The 24,082-nt window shown below is 38.9% G+C and overlaps 2 protein-coding genes across 2 annotated transcripts; both read right to left on the bottom strand.

Moving 5' to 3' along the window:
- Nucleotides 1-619: 619 nt before the first annotated feature.
- Nucleotides 620-17,963, bottom strand: nectin4a (nectin cell adhesion molecule 4a). The gene is made up of 11 exons (XM_004567095.3): nt 17,376-17,963; nt 12,556-12,753; nt 11,866-12,033; nt 10,207-10,485; nt 9,571-9,688; nt 5,742-5,896; nt 5,480-5,639; nt 5,047-5,122; nt 4,719-4,781; nt 2,986-3,174; nt 620-2,854 (listed from the first exon to the last, which is right to left on the bottom strand). The coding sequence occupies exons 1-11, from the start codon at nt 17,428-17,430 to the stop codon at nt 2,465-2,467; spliced, it is 1,851 nt and encodes a 616-aa protein (XP_004567152.3). The 5' UTR covers nt 17,431-17,963; the 3' UTR covers nt 620-2,464.
- A 441-nt stretch (nt 17,964-18,404) lies between these two features.
- fcer1g (Fc epsilon receptor IgFc epsilon receptor Ig) lies at nt 18,405-23,886 on the bottom strand. Its single transcript, XM_004567097.4, has 5 exons — nt 23,683-23,886; nt 20,670-20,761; nt 20,200-20,244; nt 19,377-19,400; nt 18,405-19,253 (listed from the first exon to the last, which is right to left on the bottom strand). The coding sequence occupies exons 1-5, from the start codon at nt 23,747-23,749 to the stop codon at nt 19,200-19,202; spliced, it is 282 nt and encodes a 93-aa protein (XP_004567154.1). The 5' UTR covers nt 23,750-23,886; the 3' UTR covers nt 18,405-19,199.
- Between the last annotated feature and the right edge of the window lie 196 nt (nt 23,887-24,082).

Raw genomic sequence — 24,082 nt, 5'->3', positions numbered from 1 at the left:
CAGTGATAGAAGCCATTGGACAGGAACTAAAAATATAGTAAATTATTCAGTGGCCAAGATGTTTCTTTAAGGTTTAGTTTGCTACGATAACTACAACAAAAGAGCAAAAACTGTTGGTATCCCAACGTCCCCGCTTTGAGCAAGTTCTGTTTCAAGTGAAAAAACCCATCTGATGTGATGATGAAGCTCCTATTACAAGGAGAGCCTCTGGGGAAGGAGACCAGAAGTCCCAGGAGCTGCAGTGAAAAGGTTAATTAGCCTCCTAATTCTGCAATTAACAGTACCTACTGAGTGAGAGCACTGAGACTGAAGAGGCAAGAATTGGCGTTACTTGAACATTTTTTGATTTCAGCTGTGAGGGCAGATGGGTTTAAATACCTGGGATCAACCAAAGCAACAGACAGTGAACATAGGCAGCAAAAAAACCCATAAGGGAAGGTTTAAAAGTGAGACCTGCTGTGATGTATGATTTGGAGATGAAGTCGGGAGGCGGAGGTGGCAAAGATGTTCTTTGGGAGCAAGACTAAAGAGGGGGATTATGCATGAAGTAAAGGAGGACATGCAGACGGTTGGTAGAGACAGACTGGAGCAGCTCAAAGAAGAAGAAAACTACAAAATGTAATAGTTTCTGTGCCTTCAGTTTTTTCTACAATATAAAAAATAGTTTAAAAAATGAATGAACAGGGGTAACTAAAGTGCTGTACACCTGCACCTTTAGAAAAACCACATACATTTATTTCAACCCATCAGTACTAGCTGATAACCATCCAAAGCTCTCCAAATAATTAGAAATCCAGGCAAATGTCCAAAAAGATCATCTGGATCACAATCTTTCATAGTTGGTTAGTTCTGCAGTTTGTTGCCTCAGTCAGGCCCCTGCACTTTCCAGCAGTATACACCAGGGGGCGCTGTCTGCAAATGCATTTGCTTTCAGACATTATGGCTTCTCATTTGTTAGGTGCTGCCAGATAATAGTCACACATCACTTTAAGTTTGCCACAAACTGTCCCAGCACACTTTTTACACAACTAAAACAACATCAGACAAGTGTCTCGGAAAAAAGTCGTATTTACAGCAGATAACATAACAAAAAGGAAACAATACAATTATACAATTGTACAATAAAATGTATGTAACAAACAATATAATACTTCATATTTGTCAGAATAGCAAACCTGTTTTTTTTTTCATGTTTTCCCTTTGGCACATTTTCCCCAATACTCATAACAGATATTTTTTTTAAAAATGTGTACACAGATAAACAATACATGTTTGGCTTTTATGCTGCAATCAAAGGCTGTAACATGTCCCTGTGAAACTCCTTTTGGAAAGACACGGTCCTCTTTTGGAGGAAATGTTCCAAACTGTACAGAAAGTCCATGTGTGGCAACCTTTTTTTCATTTCTATGATCTGCTTTGTGAGAATCCAGGAATACTTACAGACTCTGATCAATTCTAACTATGTTTTCCAAATATTTGGCAGCTTTTCCAGATTCCATTGACGTTGACATTCATACTGTGTGTGTAAACATCGACAGACTGAACATAAATGCACTCTAATGTATTAAGTGTGCATGCTTCGTATATGCTTTTTCATCTCTAATCTTATATATGTATACATCAGTATGTTTGCAGTACACATGTACTATGTGCATGTGAAAGAGGCCACTGAGGCAGAAGGATGCGTGACCTGGCAGATGGATGCAGCACATTTTATTTGTTGTTGTTACTATGCTGTGTCTTTGTTACTTCAGATTTAAGTATTACAGCTCCATTTCAAAGGCGTTTGTAGTTTTCTTTGTTTGGTTTTTTTGTTCTTTGTTTTTTTAAGAAAAGGGAGATCACTCGTGTATTTGTACAGATTTACAGATCACTACATGTAAGGGACATTAATCTTGTTTTGGTATTAAGGTTTCATCTGATTCAAACTGTCTCAGTGCCTACGGCGGCAGGACAGTAAGACAATATGAAGGTATGGAGGTTGCAGGTGTGGCCAGAGATGAACAAGCCAAAAAAATCTGGATCAGGTCCCAACCAATGTTGTGTAAGAGAATGTAACACAGGCAGTTACTCTTACACTCACCACAATCTCTTGCAATCTCCTTTTTAGATTTACCGACTTTCCCACAGCCTTGTTTACTCCTCCTGTATTTCCTGTTTTTTCCACAACAAGTGCTTTCGATATCCCCTCATAAGCTCGGGCAGCTGCATTCACCTGCAGCTGGTTAGAGCAACAGCTGTGTTGTGAAAGCTCAGAAAGGAATATCATCGGTGATGATGCTGAATTTGCTGCACTGGAAAATGTGTGATATTGTCTTTGGTTTCCAGTAGCTCTGCAAACATTTGGGGAATACACCCAAACAGCAGGCAGCAATAAGAAATGCCCTAAAGATGCTTTGGAGTCAACCGCATCCACAAAAGCGGTGCAGTTCTGTAGTTTCACGTATTATTTTCTCACCAGCTGTTAAACTATTTGAGCCTTGTGGATTATAGAGGCGTGGGGATTGACCGGATGGGGGCTTGGGATCCTTTTGTATTTTAACAGGCCATTACTGGGGTGGCAGGGCACGCTGTGACCCTCAGACACCTGAGAGCTGTTCGTCTCGCTGTCTTGATCAAAAGGTTGCTCTTGACTGGCAGGACCGCCCAGCCCTTCGTCCACTTCATCATCGTCGTCCCTTATGGGTGGGCAGGTGCTGCTCACGGGAGGGTGTTGGTGATTTTTGGTGATGCTTCCCAGTCGCAAACCCACATCCAGTGGGACAATGGGGCTGCCGTTCATCGACCTCAGAAAGTCGGGCGTTTGCATTCTCTGAGGCATTTGCGTGAGAGGAGCGTGGTAGTGAGTTTCCGGCTACAAAGACACAGAACAGATTTTGATTGCATCATCATCAGGTTAACTATGCAGTGGTTAGTAATATGGAGCCGAGGCATTCCACAGTTTGGCGAACTCAAGCCTTGACACGCACACTAAGACACACTTACCAAAGATAAAGAGCTGTTTTTCACATATCTCTCCACTCTGAGACGGCTTTCCTCGTCTCTGTCCAGAGGCCTTTCTCTCCCCCTCCGGGAGTTGTTGTATATGGCTGGTCTGCCCAGAGAGTCATATGCAATTCCTCCTCCCCGACTGCCTGAGATAGTAGATCGGCTGTCACGGCAGTGAGGCTGCTCCTGTTTATGGCATGGAAACAAAACACTAGTAACTATTATTCGACACACTGATTAGGTGCATAGATTGTAGCAATTCTATGCTCAAAACAACAGAATTGCTACAAACATTCTCCCCAAATTCACATAAAAAACACATTTTTTAAAGAATCCCTGATTATAGTTAGATCATTTACTTACATGTATATTTAAAAAAAAGTGGTTTTAAAACAATAGCTTAGCATTAACTGGGGAAATGTGCTGTCTTGCTGACAGATGAAAAAATTGGTATTACTGTGTAATATCCCTTTAACCATTATAAAGCTAAACCTGGAAGTCTTCAATAAAGTCTTCCAAAAAGGAGTTGACATAATATTGATGCCAATAGTTTGATGTTAAATAAATAAATAAAAAAATGGCATAATTAGTTATGTTAAAAATAATAATAAAAAAAATAATAATAATAAAATACATTCAGTTTTAATGGAAAATAGTCTGTTATTTATTTGCATTAAATTAGTCACCGTTTCCAAGAAATTCGGAGGACAGTATTGGATAATATATAAGGATAATATATATAAAAAAAGGATAATATATTAGATATAAGGGATTTAATTTTAGGCCCCAAACTTCACTCCAGGTCCTGATTGAATCAGGCCTGACATACAATTAGGCAATGAAAGCTTTAAAAAGTAGCTTTTTGGGCCTAAACGTTGGGCTGTAAAAGACAAAAAAATGGGAATAGCCACATACAAAATGTTACTTTTCTTTTCTCAGTAAGCTGCATTTGATGACACTACAGATGAAATTAAATGGGTTTTCTGTTGTTTTGGGAAATATGCTACAGCGTATTCTTCCTGAAACATAAAAGCCTGCCACTCCCATGTCTTCATGCTAATTACAGGAGCTACAACCAGCAGTAATTTAGCTCAGGAAACAGAGCACTATTAAACCAGTCTGATCTCACTAAAATGTGAAAGGTAACTACTGACTCTTAACACCACATTACATAGTGACATATGTCTGAGCTAAACATTGTCATTTTAACTCTCTTTAAAAGAATCAGCCACTATTTTTGCTCTTCTGATAAAGTTGTAAAGGCCAAATCATGGACTTATTATCAGCCTAGAAAACCAACTAAGCATCAAATAAAAATGAGCATGAGGACAAGAAGTATAAACACGTGAACCCAAACTTCTTCTCCCCTCAATTTTGTTTGCTTTATACCTTATCTAAAGGAGGAAATTCATCTGTCCACAGTAACAAAGTTTCTAACCTCCCAATTGCACCACGCTACATTATACTTCACCAATTAGAGCTGCTGGCTTGCAGTTGTAGTTGGTTGTAGTTTAAAACAGCCTAATGTCTGGCCTAATTCTCAGCATGAACTTTAGGGCCCATTGAGAGGAACAGAGATGTTAAAAGAGAAAGAGAAAAAGAGCTGTGATGCACTACATGCAGATTCGAAATGTTGAAAGTCAGAACTTAGCCATCTGGCATCTGGCTAGTAAAGCCTCAGTCCCGGGCCCTGGCCCTGCATGCAGATTTATATAGATACGTAGACTGACCCCAAGGGAAGACAGGCTGTTCCTCAGTGTTCCCTCCACCCTCAGAGGGATGTTTTCCTCTGTCTGCAATCAAAAGAAACACAACAAAATTCTAAATCGTGAAAAAATCTGTGCATTCAAACCTTACCATACTATGCTTTGATTACTTTAAAACTGATGGTATTATTGATAGAAGATATGAATATTTATCTGTTGCGACTAACAGATTGAAGTATTTGGAGTTAGTCAGAGTGAAATCTGAACGTTGAAAACAGGTTTGTGTGATACAAGTGGTCCACTGATTTGGATCAGTGCTGAGCAGTGTGAGAGAATAATCATGCAAACGTACCGTTCTCCTGGTGTCTGTACTCGTGGAGTTCATTCTCCTGATAGAGGCTTGTCTGGAGAGAGTGTGTATTTCCTCCCTGTGAGAAAAAAAAAGAGAGAAAAATTAATTTGTAAATGGCACTGAGGCTTATAATGCCACGTGTGTTATTCTCTGGCAGCTCAAGTTATGCTAAAGCTTCATTTTTGAAATTTAGATTTCATGCATATTTGTGCCTGCTGTTAATTTACAAGTCCCCCACACAGAGTCATTTAGCCTGTGCATTTTACACTTTATGCTCCTCTAATTTTACACGCTCCGCTGTTGTATCTGTCAGCTGGAATATTCTTAATAGCTGTGATTTGCCCCATTTTTATATATATTCTTCTCAGCCTGCGGATATTATTAATTCATCTCATCTTTTCGCATCTTAATTAAACATCACATTATCTCATACTTTTTCTCAGTCAGCTGTCTCTTTAGCTTCTTGTTCTTGCGCTTGTGGTAACATGTGACAGCAATGATGATGGTGAGCAACAAGACCAGGAGCCCAATGGCCACGCCCCCCACAATGAACATCAGCTCCTTTTCAACACCTCTCGGCTTCGGGGCAATTTCTGTGAAGGTAGAGTTAGAAAGATTAGAATTAAACGGATATCCACTTCTATACACATAGTTTATATTACTTTGAGAAGTATGTTGATACTGCTGCCATCTACCTTCCACATTAATCTCCACCTCTGTCTTTCCAACTCCCACTTTATTCGTTGCCACACACTGATAAGTGCCCGCATCTGAAAGGTTAAGGGGTCGCCCAAAAGCTAGCGTTCCATTCGGGTGTTCGATGACGCCTTTCGGCAATTTTCCATCCTTCCTGTAGAGAGAACGTACACAGACAATACTACATCACAGTCAATCCACACCAATTAATGTCACCTTCAATCTTGAACTCTCTGGACAGGTTGTCAGTCTGTTTGAAGGCTAACAGATAAGAACCCAGAGAGAGCCCATACAAACATGTTTACCCTATTAGGCTCAAGTGTCCTAAAAAAAAATGCAGTTTCGCTCCAATAAATGAGATAAATTAGAGCTTATTTGCTTAGTGTCCGAGTTGCTAACAATGTTAGATCCACTTCAAAGAAAGTTCAGTGACACCGGCTTATAGCAAGAGCAAAAACAGAAGTGCTTATCACTGTCATCATGCAGAAGTGAGTTTCGCTGACTAATCGACCTGTATCAGACTCCTCTCACAAAGATTTATAACCTCCTGCAAAGTGGATGCTCCACCCCCAGCATTATAAGTTAAGCAGTGATCCGACAGCCTAGACTCACTAGATAAAAGCCAGCTGGAGTGTTTGAGGTAACTCGGGGACAAAAAGCGAAAATATCACAAAGTATTTGTCAAATATTTGTTTTTCTTATTACTGATTTACTTCCATATTAATCTTCGTTAATATAGTGTGTACATACAAAAACAGTAGTAGAAACACGCTAGCTAGCCACAACAGCTATGGGATATAAATGGTTAACAAGCTTGCTAGCATTAGCTGATAACTGTCACTCCACCCTCCGGTCCTAAGATGCTGAATAATGGCTGTAAACAAATGATAGCAATAAATAAATAAATAAATAAATAATGCCAAGGCTTCAACGTACCTGAAAGCAATGGGTGACTTTGGTGTACCTTATACCATCTTTTATAGTAAAGACTCTTTCATAGCTTGCAGCCTCGTATTATTTAGATAATAATTCAGTGGGACATGGCATGCTCGCATAATGATAACAATCAATTCCACAAGATCTTAAAGAAAATTGAACACCCCATCCACCAGCAACACTAATTATACTTCTGTACCTTCTAGAAGAGAACTTAATGATATAGTAGCTGAACACATTGTTTATCTACTGTATCATGTCAAAAATCAAACAGCTACCTGTGGGGCTGAGAAATGCAGCCACAGAGAGAACTTATTCCCCACAGACAACCATGTTAAAATACCCAAATTAGTTAGCAGGGATCTGTCTGTACATTGTACCGGAACAGTTTATGAATGCAGCTTGCTAGCCAAGCGTCCTAGTATGAAATAATAATTTATCTCGCAAAAATGGTTACTTCTAGATCCAATAAAGTAGCGCGATAGAGACCAAAAGACAAACAACGAGGCTTCAAAGTGCAAAGCCCCGAAACTACTGGGTGACGTGGTTGCATCTTTTACATACAGTTAAAAAAGGACACAACTTGAACATTCTCAGAAATACATCTTCTTTTGTATAGAGGCCACTCTATAATGTAATCTATATTAGAGATGTCATAAGTGTGTTGCATAGAACTCTTGTTTCACAGAGTCGTTTCTTTTAAGCAGAAAGGAGGAACCATATACTTGTACTACATATGCAACACATTTTCATGATAACATCTCACACAGATCTCACGCTGCTTCCTTTTCCTCCACCCTCCACCCCTGCCTACCTGCTCCTACTAGTTAACTTCTGATTATTGCTCATCCCTTTCCCTTTTACTTCTCATCCCCCTCCTGCTCCCTCCTTCGTGTGAAACTGTCTCATCTGTCTGCTCTCGGCACAAGCCGGAACATGACACTGTGACAGCAGCTATTACTTCACCTGCCGCCATTTACTAACAGGTTTTCCCAGTGTGTGCGTGTGTGTGTGTGTGTGTGTGTGTGTGTGTGTGTGTGTGTGTGTGTGTGTGTGTGTGTGTGTGTGTGTGTGTGTGTGCACGTGCATACACAGTCATTCATAAGTCTGTAAGCGTGTATACACGGTGTGTGCCTCTTAATCTTTATTCACAAAACCTCCTTTCATAAGGTATGTTCCTGTTTTGATAACTATTAAAAAAAAAGCATTAGATGCTTTACTTTCTGTCAAAACAGCGAAGACATAACCAAACATTTGCTCTTTTTCTTGTTGTTTCTTTCAAAAACTTCAGATAGATAAACATATTTTCTGCGTGTTTTTCCCCCGTGAAAGCCTAACTGTCACATGCCTAGATTTAATCGGTGCCATTCCTCTTCCAGCTTTTCAAGGCCTGCATTTTTTCTAGCTACACCACACCCTGAGAATATATTAATGCATTGAAACAAACAGCTTAAAATGACAGCTGGTGACTCAAGCAGAAGAACTGAAACACCTGAGTCAAACCCTCAGCTGGCTGAAAGCAGGGCTTCTCCTGAATGAGCTGCCTTCCAGCCTTCCATTGAGGCCGCAGAAGCAGGAAGTGACAGTGAAATGAGGTTGTTTGGTTAAGACTACGTCCACACTAATGCGTTTTTGTTTGAAAACGCATCATTTTCTCTCCGTTTTGGCCTCCCGTCCACACTGAGACGGCGTTTTTGCTGATGGAAAACGCAGCATTTTGAAAACGCTCTCGAAAACGCATACATTTGGAAACGGTGCTATTGCGTCGCAGTGTGGACACTCAAAAACGCAGACTTTCTAAAACAATGACGCATGTTAGTCATATGATGCAGTCATGTAACCAATTAAACTAAGATAGCGGAGGGCATTATACAGCAGTTCTTTTGTTTGCTCTGAATTTTGACAGCCCTATTAAAGATTAATATCAGTCTGCACATGCTCCAGATAGCTTTTCTTCAAATTCTTTAACTTGCTCACTTGCTTTTGCAACTTTGTGCTTTTGTGTTACTCGCAAAAAAAAATCACTTCACACAGCTAAAATCTGTTAGCTGTGTGAAGTGCTGGAATAAATTTGACAGATGTATGATGGCAAAAGCACACTATGAGGATTTCATGTAAGGCCTTCACAATTATCAATGCAAAAACACTGATGCTAATGATATCACCACAATATTTAAATATAATTCAAATGTAAGTGCATGAACTGTATATTTTAGATATGTAAAATATACAATATTTAAGTTGATTTTAGTCCATTTAACTGGAAATTCAGGGTTAGTTTCCATAAATTCATAAATTAGACACAGACATTAGATTTAATAACATAAGTACGCAGGAATTATTGGGGAGGAAGCACTAGCTACACATTTCCATGAAAAGAATGTCAAAAGACAAGAAACTACCGTGATGTGTAGTCTACTGCCGGCATTGTGTAACTCCAGTTCACAGTTTCACCTATTCACAGTGGTGTCACCATTCCTCTTTCATTTTGCCATGTATGCACTTGTGCACATGCAGTGCAGTGTGTACCCAGCATAAGAGTATTACAGTAGTAATTAAAAGTTTTGTAAGTTTAATCATATTGTCTGGTGTCTTTCTGTGTGTTTAAGTAAACTCCTAATGTGTAAACAACAGTGACTGTTGCTTCTACTAAGCATTTTCCAACAAGACTTGCTGTATGTAATAGTAACTAATACATAATTAATAAGTAATAAAGTAACTGTAAGTTGGTGATGACCTGAATTTGCTTTCACCAAACGTTAAATTAAAGTGGTGAAATCATGGGACACAAAACTGGCATCACAACTGGCACTTCTGATTAAAGTAACCATGACCAGACAGTTAGTCATACAAACAGCAGACACCCGGAGAGATAGGTGGCTCCTACCATACCTGATCCAGGTGAAGACGTGTGGTTTGGGGTTTCCTCCACTCACGCAACTCAGGGCAGCATTCTCCAGACCCACATACCAGTTTCCATTGTAGCCAGATACCTCTGCGTGCGGCGGATCTGAGAGAAAGGATAATAATTTACCAACTTTAACGCTTTGAGATGGAATAATCAGACTTACAGCTGATGCGAATATGAATGCAACATTTTACAAATAGTTAAAATCACTGCCATGGCTTAACGTCAGTGTAAGGTATTGTGAATGATAATGCATTAAAAATTAAGGAGGGGAAGTACTACTATTTTTTATGTATATTTAACACACTCTTCATCTTGAAAATGAAAGGTGAAGAGAGTTTTATAGATATAAAATGTAGGTAGTGTGAGCTAGACTTGCTAATATGGAGAGAAACGTGTGTAGCAACACAGTGTTCAGAAAGTCTCTTGTGACTCTGAAGGGATCACAACAGTGATAAAAACAGGAAGTGAGAACATCGGTCCTATTACTGCTTTAACTCTACGTATGCTTGTGTTTTTCATGATTTAAATGTGTCTCATTTCTGCACTACTGGATCATCTCAACTCTTTTGATTTTTAAAACATAGTCCAGTTTGGGTGTAATGTGGAGGGAAACTCACAGTGCACTACCAGCTGGTTTTTTAACCTGCGGGGTTCCGAGTAAGTCGGATGCCAAACCAGGCAGTCCAACTTCTTTCCATTCATGCCTCTCAGGGGATACAGGGAGAAGTGAGAGGAGACTGCCCCGGTGTCTGAGGTGCGATTGATCGACTTCCCGTTCAGTTCGGTGTCCCAGGAGAGCTGCGGCAGGGGTCGGGCTACGGAGCGGCAGGTAGCAACCTGGCTGAATTCCTGTCCCTCCACCACAGTCACAGAGTCCACTGTGGAAATGGGATGAGCTGGAAGAGGGGTGGTTACAGTGTTTGATCAGGGAGGAGATAATGATGGTTAGATCAACACACTCAGCAGCCAGTGTTGAAGGCAGCTGTACACTTAAACAGATATTTAAAGGTCTTTCTAAGTAAGCGCGTCTGGTCTTATGCAACATGCGGGTCACAGCAAAAGTTTGCTCACTAATTAGAAGAGCGTGTGGCCACGTTTTTAGAGAAGAAATAAGATACATAGTTTCTTTCTTTCCTCGCTTATCAGTATTAAACAACTTTATGGTAACAACAGCAATAACTGCTTATGCTTAAATATTTAAAGCTCAAATAAGATTTGAATGCTTTCAGGGTAATAAAATTAAGTGAGCATAGTTTTTTTTTCAGGCAGTCAGAGTTCATTTAAGTCTGCAGTCTTGTTAGATCAGCTGATAACAGCTGATCTCAGTGTTGACATCTCAGCTGATTTACTACTGAGCAAATCTCATGTAAAGCCATTTATTTAAAGTGCTTTAACCTGCCTACAGTTTCTTAAAGCTTATGCAAGCAACCTTCCTCCACCCCACATCCTCTTGATACTGTATCTATTTTAATCAGCGCCATATCTGTTCAGTACTGTGGGATCTTGCTGCTGCTGTCACGGTCAGACTTTCCATGTGTGGTAAAGTAAAGAGGGACAAAAATGAAGCTATATCACCAAATATCAATTATTGTAGGCAGTAAAAACAATTTTCTTCAGAGTTAAGTAGAGCTGATGATGACTGATTTTGCTGTCGAATAATGCAGTTAACACTAATGATACCATTATAATAATAACGTTATTAGTGTTGATTTGCCTCCTAATGAGTTATAAGCAAATAATCAAGAGGTAGATTCTGGTCTGAATTCAAACCAAAGCAGAAAATCTTCAGTGCAACCTGATCAAGGCTTCTTTTGCTACATACTAGAGGAAACGTGTTGTTAGAGGTTGACTCCTAGAAGCACTTGTAAATTCTATATACTGATTATTACTTGCACTTGATCAGTTTTATTAATTCAAAAGTGTAGAACCATATATCGACAGTAAGACGATAAGATAATGTGAACGTTGGAAACACGACAAAATATACTTCTGAACAATAAACTTCAATTACAACCTTAAATGTAAAAACCTGAAAATACGACCACTTGTAATGCCTTATTAGGTGCTACAAATGCTTAATCGAGTGACAAATACAGTCATGAGTAAGTGTGTTATTCATATTTTGTCTGTGTTACTACATTATTAGTCATGTATTAGCTACGCCTTAATAAACTAACAACCTGGTGACAATATGAATTAGTTTCCATCCTTGAGAAGACAACATATTGTCTCTTCTGTTGTGTATTGTATGCCAGAGTCATGATGGAAGGACTCACTATACACAAGGAGTGACAACTCTGTCTCAAAGTTTCCAAAGGGGAAAGTGCTGACATGGCAGGTGTACTTCCCCTCATCAGAGATCTTTGTGATCTTGATGACCAGAGACGAGTCCTTGGTGGGTTGGTTGCTGTTAAACTCCACGCGATCGGCCCACGGTCCGAACGCTAAGGACAGAGACAAAAAGAGAAAGACAGTTTAGGGAACCCAAGAGGAAGGATGTCACACAGAAAGTTAAATCCAGCAAGTTCAAACAAACCTCAGGCTTTCTTTTTAGCATTTTCAGTTCCGTACACATGTCTGAATCCCTCTCTTATAACTGAAATTACGTTACGGCGTGGGCACTAATGCCTTCTGTGAGCAAAGACTCCAATATCACCTAAAATTACACCAAACTATAAAAATCTCTGGCAAACTGCTTTTAGACATTTATGAGCTCAAGCCTTGGTGCATGATATGTTTACTGGGAGGAGAAACAAAGCCACTAAATAACTCTTGTCAGCTAAAACAGACGCATTAACTTGCAATACAAGGAAACTTTGTGAGGGATTGATAAAGAAAACATTTCCCACTGTGAGGAAAAGGGAAGTAACTCAATGTGACAATTTAGTTTTTAGCACTTGGCAGAGGACGTAAAGACAAGGTCGAGGGCAGAAAGAGAACTGGAGCTCAGACACAGTGCCAGTTACCTGTTTTTCCATTTACATGATGTGCGGTGATGATCTGCTCCTTGTTACCATCAGGTTTCTCCTGAAACCAGGTGACCTGCACCACTGTACTCTCGGCATCTGGCTCGTAGCGACAGGGTAGGATGGTCTTTTCCTCCGCCAGGGAAGTTAAGGAATAGTTTGGAGGAGGTGCCACAAAGTCTCCTTTTATCACTGTCACTGGAAGAGAAAGATAGGACCATAAATTCATCTGATATAAGAATCAAGTACTTGCAGCTAATTGACAGCACGGTGGCTTGTTCATCTCTAACACAGTGACACTGAGCTTGGCACGCTGGTCGTAAATACTAGAATCCCATTACAAGTGCCACATTTTTAAAAGTTTTAACCAGAAAGTGGAACTCCTGAGACTCAGAAAACACAAGCAAACTCTTCACAGAAGGACTCTGCCTGGGCTCAAACCCCAGACTCTTTTGAAGTGATCTACAGGCTTTCTGAAGCTCTTTTTTCTTTGCACATTGACTGTCTTTTCAATCATTTTCAGTTGACTCCTTATTAATAACAATTTTAAAGGAATGCTTGTTTCTTTGTTTCTTCATTAAGACAACTAACAGCAATTTATTAATCACTGAAGCCACCTAACTTAATAGAAGAACCAGGGTTGTCTCTACAAATAACACACAACATAACAAAGAAAAACAATTTTAAACAGTGTCTTTAGCAACTTGTTAATCCCAGCCTGTGGCAAAAGCAAAGAATTTTTTTCCAATGTCTTTAATTGAATCTACAGAAAATGCAAATGAAAACACAGCTTCATTGCAATTCTGCACCAACAGGCTGATTCCAGAAGAGCTAGAAGCCGAAATCTTGGCCTATCTCAGAATGGTGAACTGAACAAGCGGCAGGCGTTTAAAAAGACGTACAGCAGATGAACATGAAAATGAAAACCTTAACTGTTTGATCTTAATCTCAAAGTCACATCCATGAGAAACAGAAAAATGTCCAACAAAGAAGAGATAGGACCTGAGAGATGGATCAATATGTACAGAGGACATCAGGAGAGAGGTACAACATCTGTGCACCACTGCAGAGCCGCTGTCAAGGTTTGGGGCTGCATTTCAGCCACTGATGTAGGAGATCGGGAATACTGATGGAATTATGAATACAGAAATGTACCATCTGGAAAGTGTCTGATTGGCATTGCTTCATTTTTCAGCATGATCCCAAACACACTGAGAGTGCAGCAAAAGCATTTCTGGATAGAGAAACACACAATGGAGAACTATCATCTCAACAGAGGATGAAACAAAAGGCAGCAAAAAGGGTTTTGAATGTCCTTCAAGAAGCCTGGAAAACTATTCCTGAAAACAACATCAGAAAAATAGAAGAAAAGAAAGAGTTCAGGATGTGTTAAAAAAAATAATAAAGTGACCAAATAGTGACTTTAAAGCTTGTTAGAAACACACAATCTCAGTTTTTTCTTATTAAATCTATAAATACACTATATAAATAATTCCATCTATTTTAAATTTTCCTGGCAAAATATAAAGAAATCACACTTTTAAACTGTGTTGTATCTTTAAAAAGAGAAGTCTCAGTTATATGTGCCAGTAACTACTGTAACTTGTGTGCTGTAGTGGTGATAAGGCTTTTAACTTGTTTTCTGTTTTCAACTTGCTACCTAAAGAAAAGTAAAAGCATATAGTTTTACATTAATACGAAGTTGCATCAGTTCTACAGTAACTTTGCGAAGCTGCTTTATGCCGTGCGTCAAAAGTCCCAGTTCAATTAAAAGCATAATAGTGTGGAAAATGGTGGCCTGGCTGTGCTGGAGTTATATATTATTTGAGTAAGCAAGCTGTGGTTATGTGGGGTGGCTATTTTGTCCGAGCACAGGAAGCCAGAGCTGCTTCTCGTACTGTCACGCTTTTCTGTTAAGCTGAGCCAACAAGCTGCAGGGTTTAATGCAGCTCTGATAGTAGTTTTGTCTTTTTGCCAAACTGTCTGGAAGGACTAAGCAACATTTAAAATGATTTCATTAATATAGTGTTTCAGGAGCAGAGTTTCGGTAGAGACAGGTGTGCACTAGTCTGACTGGCAGCAACATAGTTTTAAAAAATGGCAGTGTTTAAAGGCAACGGATGAGGTTTGAAGGCACAGAGTTAGTACAGAAAACAAGCTGTATATCATAAGCATGAGTCAGTACAAGTGAAGATATGTCATATAACTAGTTGTTCAAGATAAGCTTTCAAAGAAACTAAATGCTCAGTGTCTGCACACAAACAAAGGGACCCCAGAAAACATAAAGTTAACACAAAGTGCATCGTATCACATGTCTCATTGTCACAAAGCAGCATTATTTAGTGCAAACCACAAGTTTACATAAATATCTTGGGTTTTTTTTTTACTTTTCTCCCCTTCCTCCTTTCAGTTTGCTAACCTGTTTGCTCTCAACAGACTACAATCCTTCACGTTACCTGCAATATGTGCAGCGCACTGTTACACGGTTTAAAACTGTATTTAATGCTTCTTTGCATTTGTGCATGTTCACCTTGGCACAATGCTAAAATAAAACTGAATTCAATTTTGTGGAAGTTTTGCCTATACGCACAATGCCTGCTGTCATATTGCTGCTCTTAGATCAAGCTGGAGTTGATTGATACTACGATGCCACCATTTCCGGTTGTCATCTAAAGGCTGAAAGCTAAAAACAGCTTGCTTGCCTAATAAGGTTACAAGGTGTAGTTTTGTTTTTAATACTCATATATATCTGGAAACAAGAACTAAAAACTCTGGTTGTTTCATTTAAACTTTTCAGCTGGTTTCTAGCAGCTAGAATAAGTCAGTTTATCCACATAAGTTAGTTTTCATTCGAGCTTTTAGTAATATTCATATTTTCATTCATGGCTTCGTTCGGACGTTGATTCAGTAGCTGATGTGGTAGAATCTGTTCAGATATGTCGGTGGGTACGATGTGAATCATGCATTTACCAGCAGACCTGATGACTCTTCTCATCAGACAGGTGTGTTTTTTTTTCCATGAATGTGTGTGTGTATGTGTCACCCTGATGTTTAAACCTACTTTGGAATCTGCCTGTGCTGCATTACTGGAATGATGCCCAGCCTACCCTGCTTTTATGGGATTGAAAGGTTTTCTTCAGGCTAGTGTAGCATTATCTGTTCATGTTAACTTTTTCCAAGTCATTTTTGTCCATGAATTACCTGCAAAGTTCTCATCTCATACAATATTAGGTTTTTTGTTTTTTAAGCATGCACCCCAAGTCTCACAAAAGATGTATAATAGCACCAATCTATAAACTTAAGGACTGATTCAGGCAAAATTATGATGTATTGTTTAAAAACAAAAATGTCCATGGCTGAAGCAAAGACAAAAAAGCCACATAAATTACACAAAAAACACACTAAAATGCAGTAGAAACTGGAAGTACTCAGAGTCATGACACAAAGCCCTGTGTCCACTGTTGTGATTTAAAGATAAGAAATCGGGATCAGGATCTCTTACCTTTAAATCACATACACATCTTACATCTCTACAATGGTGAGATATGTATGTAGGTAGATGAGGGCAGACTGCCAATAGTGAGATGGTGACAGACAATAGCACCCAGCAAAGAAAGCTTAGACAAAAATCAAGAGGAAGTGCAGCGTCCACAGAAAGACTGCGGACACTTTTTAAAGTGTCATTGAGTTTTATTGTTGAGAAAGATAAATATAAATGACTTATTTGATAATAAATCAATTTGATGTCCATCTCTCAAAGAGTTCCTCCCCTTTCTGATCGCTGCACAGCTTATGGGCTAATGTGCAGTTTTTACAGTGACAAACAGTATATAATATAAACCACAGCCATTCAGACTTTGAGTAAACAGTGTTTGACAAACACTGTAAGAGTGAAGTAAGTAAGAACTAGCTTTCAGTAAGGTTTTCAAACATATGTGGCTAATGACCTTACCTTCTATCTCAGATCAGTCTGACTGATTCTGACTCACAGGCCTTATCCCCTTTGAGCTTTAAGCGAAAGTTTAAATCACTCAGACCTCTGGAGTACCCGTATAACATGTATTTTGTAAGTGCATCAGCAGCTTCTGACATGTTTTGCATACATTTGAGTAGTGATGTTTGTACATAGTATTTAAATATGAAATGAATAGTGGGCCCAGGATAGAGCCTTGCGGAACACCTGTAGACAACATGGGAGTATTTGCATTTCTGGGTAAATTTAGCAACATTATTTTATAACGTTGAGTGTTGTGTTTAAGTATATGTAGTAGAAAGTCTTATGAAGGCTGTGTGGATATTATTTATCATATCATCACATTTTTGAATGACATATTTATACTTAAGCAGCGCACACACATACACACTAGGAGGATCCACAGAGTTCATATGAATGCTGCAGAAAGAAGCGTATTGATCAACAGCAACCAGTTTTTCCAGAAATAGAAGCCAGGAGTGTTTCCTAACAGCCCTCCTCTATGTATTCTTGAGAAAACTGACTATGCCTTTAGAGGTTGCAAAACATAGCTCATGAATATGCTTCAGATACTGTATTAGGCCTTAATAGGGTACAGGAAAACCAAAGTGTGCATCATGATATTTTTAAAAAGCCTTTTTTAACTTCCGATGCGTTTGATGTGTGACACACAGCTGCTTTATCGCTGCGAATAGTGGAGTACAGCGGCGCATAGGTAACACATTAAACAATCACAGCACAATAAAGGGGTCAGTAAAGGCAGGGGATAAAGATATATAGTATTAAAAGAACACAAAACATGTTTAAATATCATTTTCATCAGACTTCATATGAGCGCTTATCTTACCAAAGACACGGAGGACAAAGAGGCACAGAGAGAGTCTGTTCAGCAGAGATGTCATTCTCTCTGGGAGTTGCTGTTAACTGTGCACAACTTTTGACAATTTCAGCAGTGGAAGAAAGCTCATAAGTCCAGGTAATATGATCCTAACTGACAGGCAGGCTCGAAGCATTGAGGCACGCTCATGGCTCGTACTGCCGGATCATCCTTGGAGATGTTTTTTCTTTGAGAACCAGGTCCCTTTGAGAAATGGAAAAACTGTGCGTAACCCCGTCCTTGTGAAAAAGTTAAATCCTTTGAGTTTAGAGTCCTGTATGGTTGTTAAGCCCACGCCATCATGTTTGCCCTTTAGAGGAAAATAAGGCGCAGCTTTACCTGTTTGGGATACACCTGTTTGAGCTACACCCCTCTCTCTCTCTCACTCTCTTGCTCTCGCTCTGACATACACACACACCTAACAACCCGACAAGCCACAAACACACACTCACGCGCACACAGCTGCGGGGAAAAAAAGTCACCTTTCCGGTTTGGTTGAGGCAACATGACAGTTATTTTCTCGTCTTTACTTGCTCTGCTCAGAGGAGAGGCAGGTGAAAAGCAGGCACAAAGACGCTGTTTAAAAGAATGAATGTTTCGCTTTAATACTCACCCTGATACTAAACTAGTGCCTCCTCCCTCATAAAGAAAGCAAATTAATCCTTTAATTTAAAGGGATCGTCACAAACATCAGTACTATGCAAAAAATTCCTGTGAAGACTTCCTCAATTTAAAAAGAAAAACACCCAAACACACACAATAAAACACCACCCTGCACATAATGGTATTTGTAATCTTGTTAATTTGCATACATGTAACTGGCATATTCACAGCTTGTTACAAAATAAATCTGAGCAGCTGTAACCAGCTAAACCAACAGGACGCCAGCAGTAAAACTACTGCCAGTTACTAATCATTATTAGTATAGTATAGTAATGTTTTGTTTTATTATTTTGGGGTTTTAAATCACAAGGTTGGAGGCTTCTTGGAGACACAACATTTAATGTTAACATAAAACTTTTAATAGGTTTGGTGTGTATGTACATGTGACAGTTTTAAGGCAGAAGTTTACTTACAAAATAACATGCATGATTTTTTTCGATAGCACACAGGTGAGGACCAAAGACAGCATCGCTGCCATCCTGTGGTGTACAGGAAACACTGCTCATTAAAGAGAAGCACGATTATGTTTTTCTGTACTCCTCAACAACAATTGAACATCTTAAACTGCAGCATTTTTTAAAACAGTCATGTCTTCTTCTGTTCTGTTTTCTTGTTGTTTTCTTGTTTTTTGAATAGCAGAACTTGGGAGGCTAAAACTAAAACACACAATTTCTCATGTTCACACAAACGGGCAGCAAAAAAAAAGAAGAAAAGGAGGAAGTGAGATGGACAGTACAGCTTGTCTATATAAAAAAAAGAGTTTATATTTATATATATATAAATATCAAGCAAAAATCACTCTTTTTTCAGTTACTGGGTATAAAATATACTGGATATATACTGGATATAAAATATCTCTGAAGCTTTACCGCTGTCAAACTGAGTTTGTGTTAATGTTAAATATACAAGCAATCAAAGTATGTCATGCAACAAGGAAAAAGCATTTCTCGCAATCTCCCCTTTCTGGCCTCAACTTCCCTGTTTGTGACTCCTTCCAAACTTCCTCTAGAATCTCTAAAAGCAAAAGGGAAATAACCCGTGATGTACAAAATCTCATACATTCTTGAAGACCTAAGCTGAGTATGATGTGCAACATTTAATTACAAAGAGAGAAAGAAGTCATTCGTCATATCACTTCTTCATGCCGATTGTTTCATATGTGTCCGTTGCATGAGGAGTGAGACCCTGAGGGGGAGGATGAGGAGAATTTCAGTCCATAATTCATTAAATATAATTATAATAATAATCCAGCATTCGACTATCTGCTGGTTTTCTTCTCTTTGACATGTTGATAGCACAACAACTCACCGTATATATGCCCTCTTCAACATTCTGACAAGGAAAGAGGAGAGAAAAATGTCAGATACAGTAGAAATTAAAGAAATCGGACATTGTAATGACGGGTTTTTTTGGTTCTTAGTAACTAGTTACAGATCTGAGAAAAAAAATAGAAGCCAGTAAGCAACACATGAGTGGCTTAGGCGGTGCAGAGTTTGTGGCTAGCAATAGGAAATTAATAGACTTAAAAAGGGGGTGAAGCAGCGCACCAGTTTTGCATGAGAAAAAGAACACTATCTATCTCTGTATCCTGTGCAAGTCAGATTTTTGACAGAAAGAAAAAAAACTGTCACTGAAGCTGCTGCTTGTGGATTAAATTTAGAACTACGGATATTTATAAAACTGTCTTGGCTTCATGTAAATGTTAAATGTCCACATAGCTAAAACCAGATTCTTTGGCTCTAAGTGACACCCTGTTCATTTTCTAAACCTTCCCAGAGCGACAGATGTCTACACGAGCTCGAAAGTAAGCTGAGTAGTAAGTCCTTAATAGAGATTTGGATTAAATATGTCATGAACTAAGTAGACGTGGGTGTATGCGGCTATGGTGTGGCAGCTTCATCCTTCAGTTTCTGCTCCATTTTCAGACCTCAGGGTTTGTCCACTGAGGTTTGACCTGGCCAATGAGCTCATCTTTGTCTCTGGTGAAGTTCTGCCTTCTGGTTGTTTACCGAAACGCTACTTTTGTGCTGTGGTGTGTATGTGTCGCTGCTGTCTGCAGTTTAGACAGTGTGTTGCTTCTTTGTGCCTGTGTCAGTAAGGTATGCACTTGTGTGTCTGCATCCATTCTCACCCCCTTCGGCTTTCCTTTCCCAGCGGCCTCTTTAGCATTGGAGATCTGTAGAAGGCAAAGTTAGGGATCATTAAAGAAAAACTACAGTAACGTTTGAGTATAACCCTAAAGGTATGGTAAGCTATACGTGCATTTCCTGTTGTCACTTTAGAGTTAGCAACATTACACACGCTTTAGATATATCTTCTTTCGTTTGTCACAAATAAAGGAAGTGCAGTGCAGTAAGATAATGACCAAGTACTTGTGCTGCAAAAATAGTTTAAATCTAAAATCATCACTGTCAGCATGTAGAAGTACCACAGTCAAGAGAATATTTTTATAACCATCTTAAGAGTTTGTGTGCTTACTTTGCTGATGATAGCCTACTGTAGATACATTTCAACTTTCTTGGATACAACTTTTATGAAAACCTTATATTAGTGTTGATGTAGGCTTCTGCAAAGATATATACATTGATATCATATGCAAACCTTGACTTTGCAGTAGAGAGCTGTCAGGATGATCCCGTACAGAAACAGGATGCCATCCAGGATATAACAGATCTGGGGCTCAGCAAGAGCCGCTGAGAAAACACAAGGGAATATCATTAGCAGATTAGATTAGATCATATATTCATTTAAAATGATTATATATCATTGATATATCACTTATATCAGCGATAACACGGTTTTGTTGGGTAATGGCGCTGCCACCACTTTAGACTGAGAAACAGCGATGGCAGCAAGTTCTGTGCAACTGCAGAACGCTGTCTGTCGGTCAGTCTGCAACATGTAACATGTTTAAATGTATCCATAAATACATTCAAATAGCATAAGATATGGGGTATGTTGCCTTTTTTTAATGCTGTGTCTTATCTGTGCTCTCAGTTGATCGACTACTGTGATTAACAAACAGCATGGGAGGAAAACTTCAAATATGCGCTACACAGTACTCAACAGATAGTTTTAACACTATAATCATTCAAAAACCTTTCATATTGCAAAAATTACAAGCAAACTGTCTACAAATAACTAGAAGGACTGGGTCGTATCTTTCAATGACCAACATCTGTCTGACTGACTATAGAAGATACAACAAAAATCCTTAATGCTGTTATCTGTGCTCTCAGTTGATCGTCTACTAAAAGAAGTGTGACTAACAAACAGCATGGGAGGAAAACTTCAAATATGTTCAGGCCTAAAGTTTAAAGTGAATAAGAACCTACGCTACAAAATTCAACAGGCTCTTCTCGCTGCATGTTTACCACATAATGGAAGCACTGAACAGTACTCAACAGATAGTTTTAACTCTATGATCATATAAAAACCTCTTTTATCTTGCAGAAATTACAAGCAAAGTGTCGACAAACAAACAAAAGAACTGGGTCATGTTTTGACATCACAAACATCTGACTGACTATAGAAGATGCAACAAACGGCCTTAAAAAGCATTGATCTTACATTACAGTACTTTGAAGGTTGTGTGTAATTTCAATATTGCGCGATCGTGTCATATTCAGTCATTTATAATCCATAAAAGTGTTGATAAATCTAAAACTGTTCTGGATATAAGAAATTCAAGAAACTGACCTTTTTTTAAATAAGTATTTTTTAGAATTATAAGTAATTATTGCCCAAATAATTCAGTTTTTGTACTAGTCTCTCTTTTTTTTTTGACAGCTACTTTGTTTTTCAAGGAACTAAAACTTACGTGATTACAAAGATCCCGTGTAACTTTAGATTGGGTACATGAAAAGAGAAGTTTTGTCTTATGACTCCAAAAACAGCTATTGGCCAGTCAAAGCACAGAGAGTTGGATTTCTTCAAATTTGCTAAATTCAGATGGAAAAGATGAGATCATAGGAAGAATTCATCAAAAAGTCTGAATGGTTTATAATTAACTTTTAATAATGGCTTTTCTTATTAAGGCTGAAAGTATACACTGAAAGTATATTATGGCCTTTAAAACTTTGATGTGTACACAGTTATTTGCAGTTGGATGAAAGGATGATGTCTTCATTGTGAATTTCCCCAGACAGCTAACGTCATTTTGGTCTGTTCCTTCCTTCACAATTTGTTTCGCTCTTCTCATAAATTCACTTCTCTAAAATCTCTGATCACATGACGGCTGTGCACACAGAGACTCGCTTCCAAACAGTGTGATGTAAAGTTGGACCGCCACTAAATTTCTGCCACACGTGTAACAGACATGCTTGCTCTCAGGTGTATCCATTACTTTTGCATGTGATCTTAAAATGTTGCGGTTTATCTTTACTTTTTCTTGGCATCTTTGGTTTTTCATAAGCAGTGTTGGGTTCTTAAGAAATGTAAGTCGCCTGACGGCTATTGGTTTGATAGTGATGTAGTGACAGTTTTTTCTTTCCTGACTTCTGGGGCATCAGCAGTGAGCACAGCAATTCAAAATAAAAAATAAAAATCACTGAGACCCTTTTACTTTTTTTCCTTTTGCATTAGAACTGCGGGGTACTCAGGAAACATGAAGAGATTTTTTAAGAATTTTATACTAGTTGTAGACTAGCTGTAGGCCGCTCAGATGGAACCAGACATTTGCACCTTATTTAAGGTGCAAATGTCTCTTACACGGTTAATCTGTTCAGTTTTTTGAGACAAAAAAATGCAAACTGCAAATGTTTAGGGATAAAAGTACGAAACTGTTCCCTGCTACCTTCTCACTTATGTTCTTTAAATAAATAAAACATCTTTTTTCTTTAAAAAAAAATAATCATAATCCACATTTGCATAAAGACAAACATCGACATTTGACAACCATTAAAAAGTCAAAAAAATATCCCAGAATGATCTCACAGCAACTTCACCAGACGCGTTTCCGTCTGCAAAATTAATGGCCGATTTAGGGGCCGACAACCTGTACGTGTTTCAGCTTAGCCTGTAAAAATGTGTTTATTTGATCCCATTAACTGTTGGTTGTATTTGATTAAAAACGGAACAACAGTGTGATTTTATTTTATCTTTTACTTAACAAAAAAAAAGAAGAAGATTTTTGCACATACGCCGTCAGAGACAAGTTTCCCATATTTGGAGGGAGCTGAATTTGTTACATACGCAGAAGTGGCTGAACAAATGCAGAAGCTGCTACTGGCCATATAAGACCAGCATCCACACCCCTTGCCACAAGCAACAAACTCAGCAGGGTCAGTTTCTCTTCTCACAGGAACTAAAATGTGGTAAATACATCTGCTGCCTACACTGAGCGGAATAAGGCCAAATGTCAGAAAACCTCAGTGTTCTCTAACTTTCGGTAAACAGGATAGTGTAGTTAAAGAAATGCTGTTTAATTGAACAGCAGTGTTGAATCTAGTCAACCACATAATGAAAACACATCATGTTCATCCTGATTAACTTTACACCTCCGTTCACCCAAAAACTGTTCATTTTTCTCGGAAACTGAAACCAAGCGCGAGATCTCTGGACATTAAATCTGGTGACATAAAAACAAAGTGTTCCAGTATTTGTGTCAACTCACCGGCTTTCCCAAAACACATCCACAGAGGAATGGCCACCAGCATTTGGTTCCTGCACCACCCAGCCATGATAACACAGGCTCGACACGGATAATCAGCTCCTTGAACAGCGAGCAAACACGACTGCTTGGTGCGTTTTTTTTTTTCCGCTAAAGACTTCGACTACTGCATACCCAGCTTTACAGCTCAGAGGGGAAGTTGTGGTCTGAGCTCTAAGTCCATTTGTCTCAGATCTCATCAGACCACTCCCCCTGTTAACACCAACCAAGAGGAAAGACTTCACTCAGGCGTCGGTGTCTGCTGTCATCTTTAATACTTTATTTGTTTTCAGGCGGCACAAGAGCGTGGAAAGAAAAAAAGAAAAAAAAAAAGAGGGTGTTTTAGACTTTACGAAGCCTTAAG

Source organism: Maylandia zebra, linkage group LG3, assembly GCF_041146795.1.
Source record: "Maylandia zebra isolate NMK-2024a linkage group LG3, Mzebra_GT3a, whole genome shotgun sequence".
Lineage (NCBI taxonomy): Eukaryota > Metazoa > Chordata > Actinopteri > Cichliformes > Cichlidae > Maylandia > Maylandia zebra.
This window is presented reverse-complemented; position numbering and strand designations above follow the sequence as displayed.

Excerpts from the sequence above, each read along its gene's own strand:
- nectin4a (XM_004567095.3), bottom strand. The coding sequence starts at position 17,430 with ATGACATCTCTGCTGAACAGACTCTCTCTGTGCCTCTTTGTCCTCCGT. Across the intron at positions 10,486-11,865 it reads GTTGTCACTCCTTGTGTATA|CTCATCCCATTTCCACAGTG; the intron begins GTGAGTCCTTCC and ends CCCCTCTTCCAG. Across the intron at positions 5,897-9,570 it reads CACGTCTTCACCTGGATCAG|GAAGGATGGAAAATTGCCGA; the intron begins GTATGGTAGGAG and ends TTCTCTCTACAG.
- fcer1g (XM_004567097.4), bottom strand. The coding sequence starts at position 23,749 with ATGGCTGGGTGGTGCAGGAACCAAATGCTGGTGGCCATTCCTCTGTGG. Across the intron at positions 20,762-23,682 it reads GATGTGTTTTGGGAAAGCCG|CGGCTCTTGCTGAGCCCCAG; the intron begins GTGAGTTGACAC and ends GTGTTTTCTCAG. Across the intron at positions 19,401-20,199 it reads GGAAAGGAAAGCCGAAGGGG|AATGTTGAAGAGGGCATATA; the intron begins GTGAGAATGGAT and ends TTTCCTTGTCAG.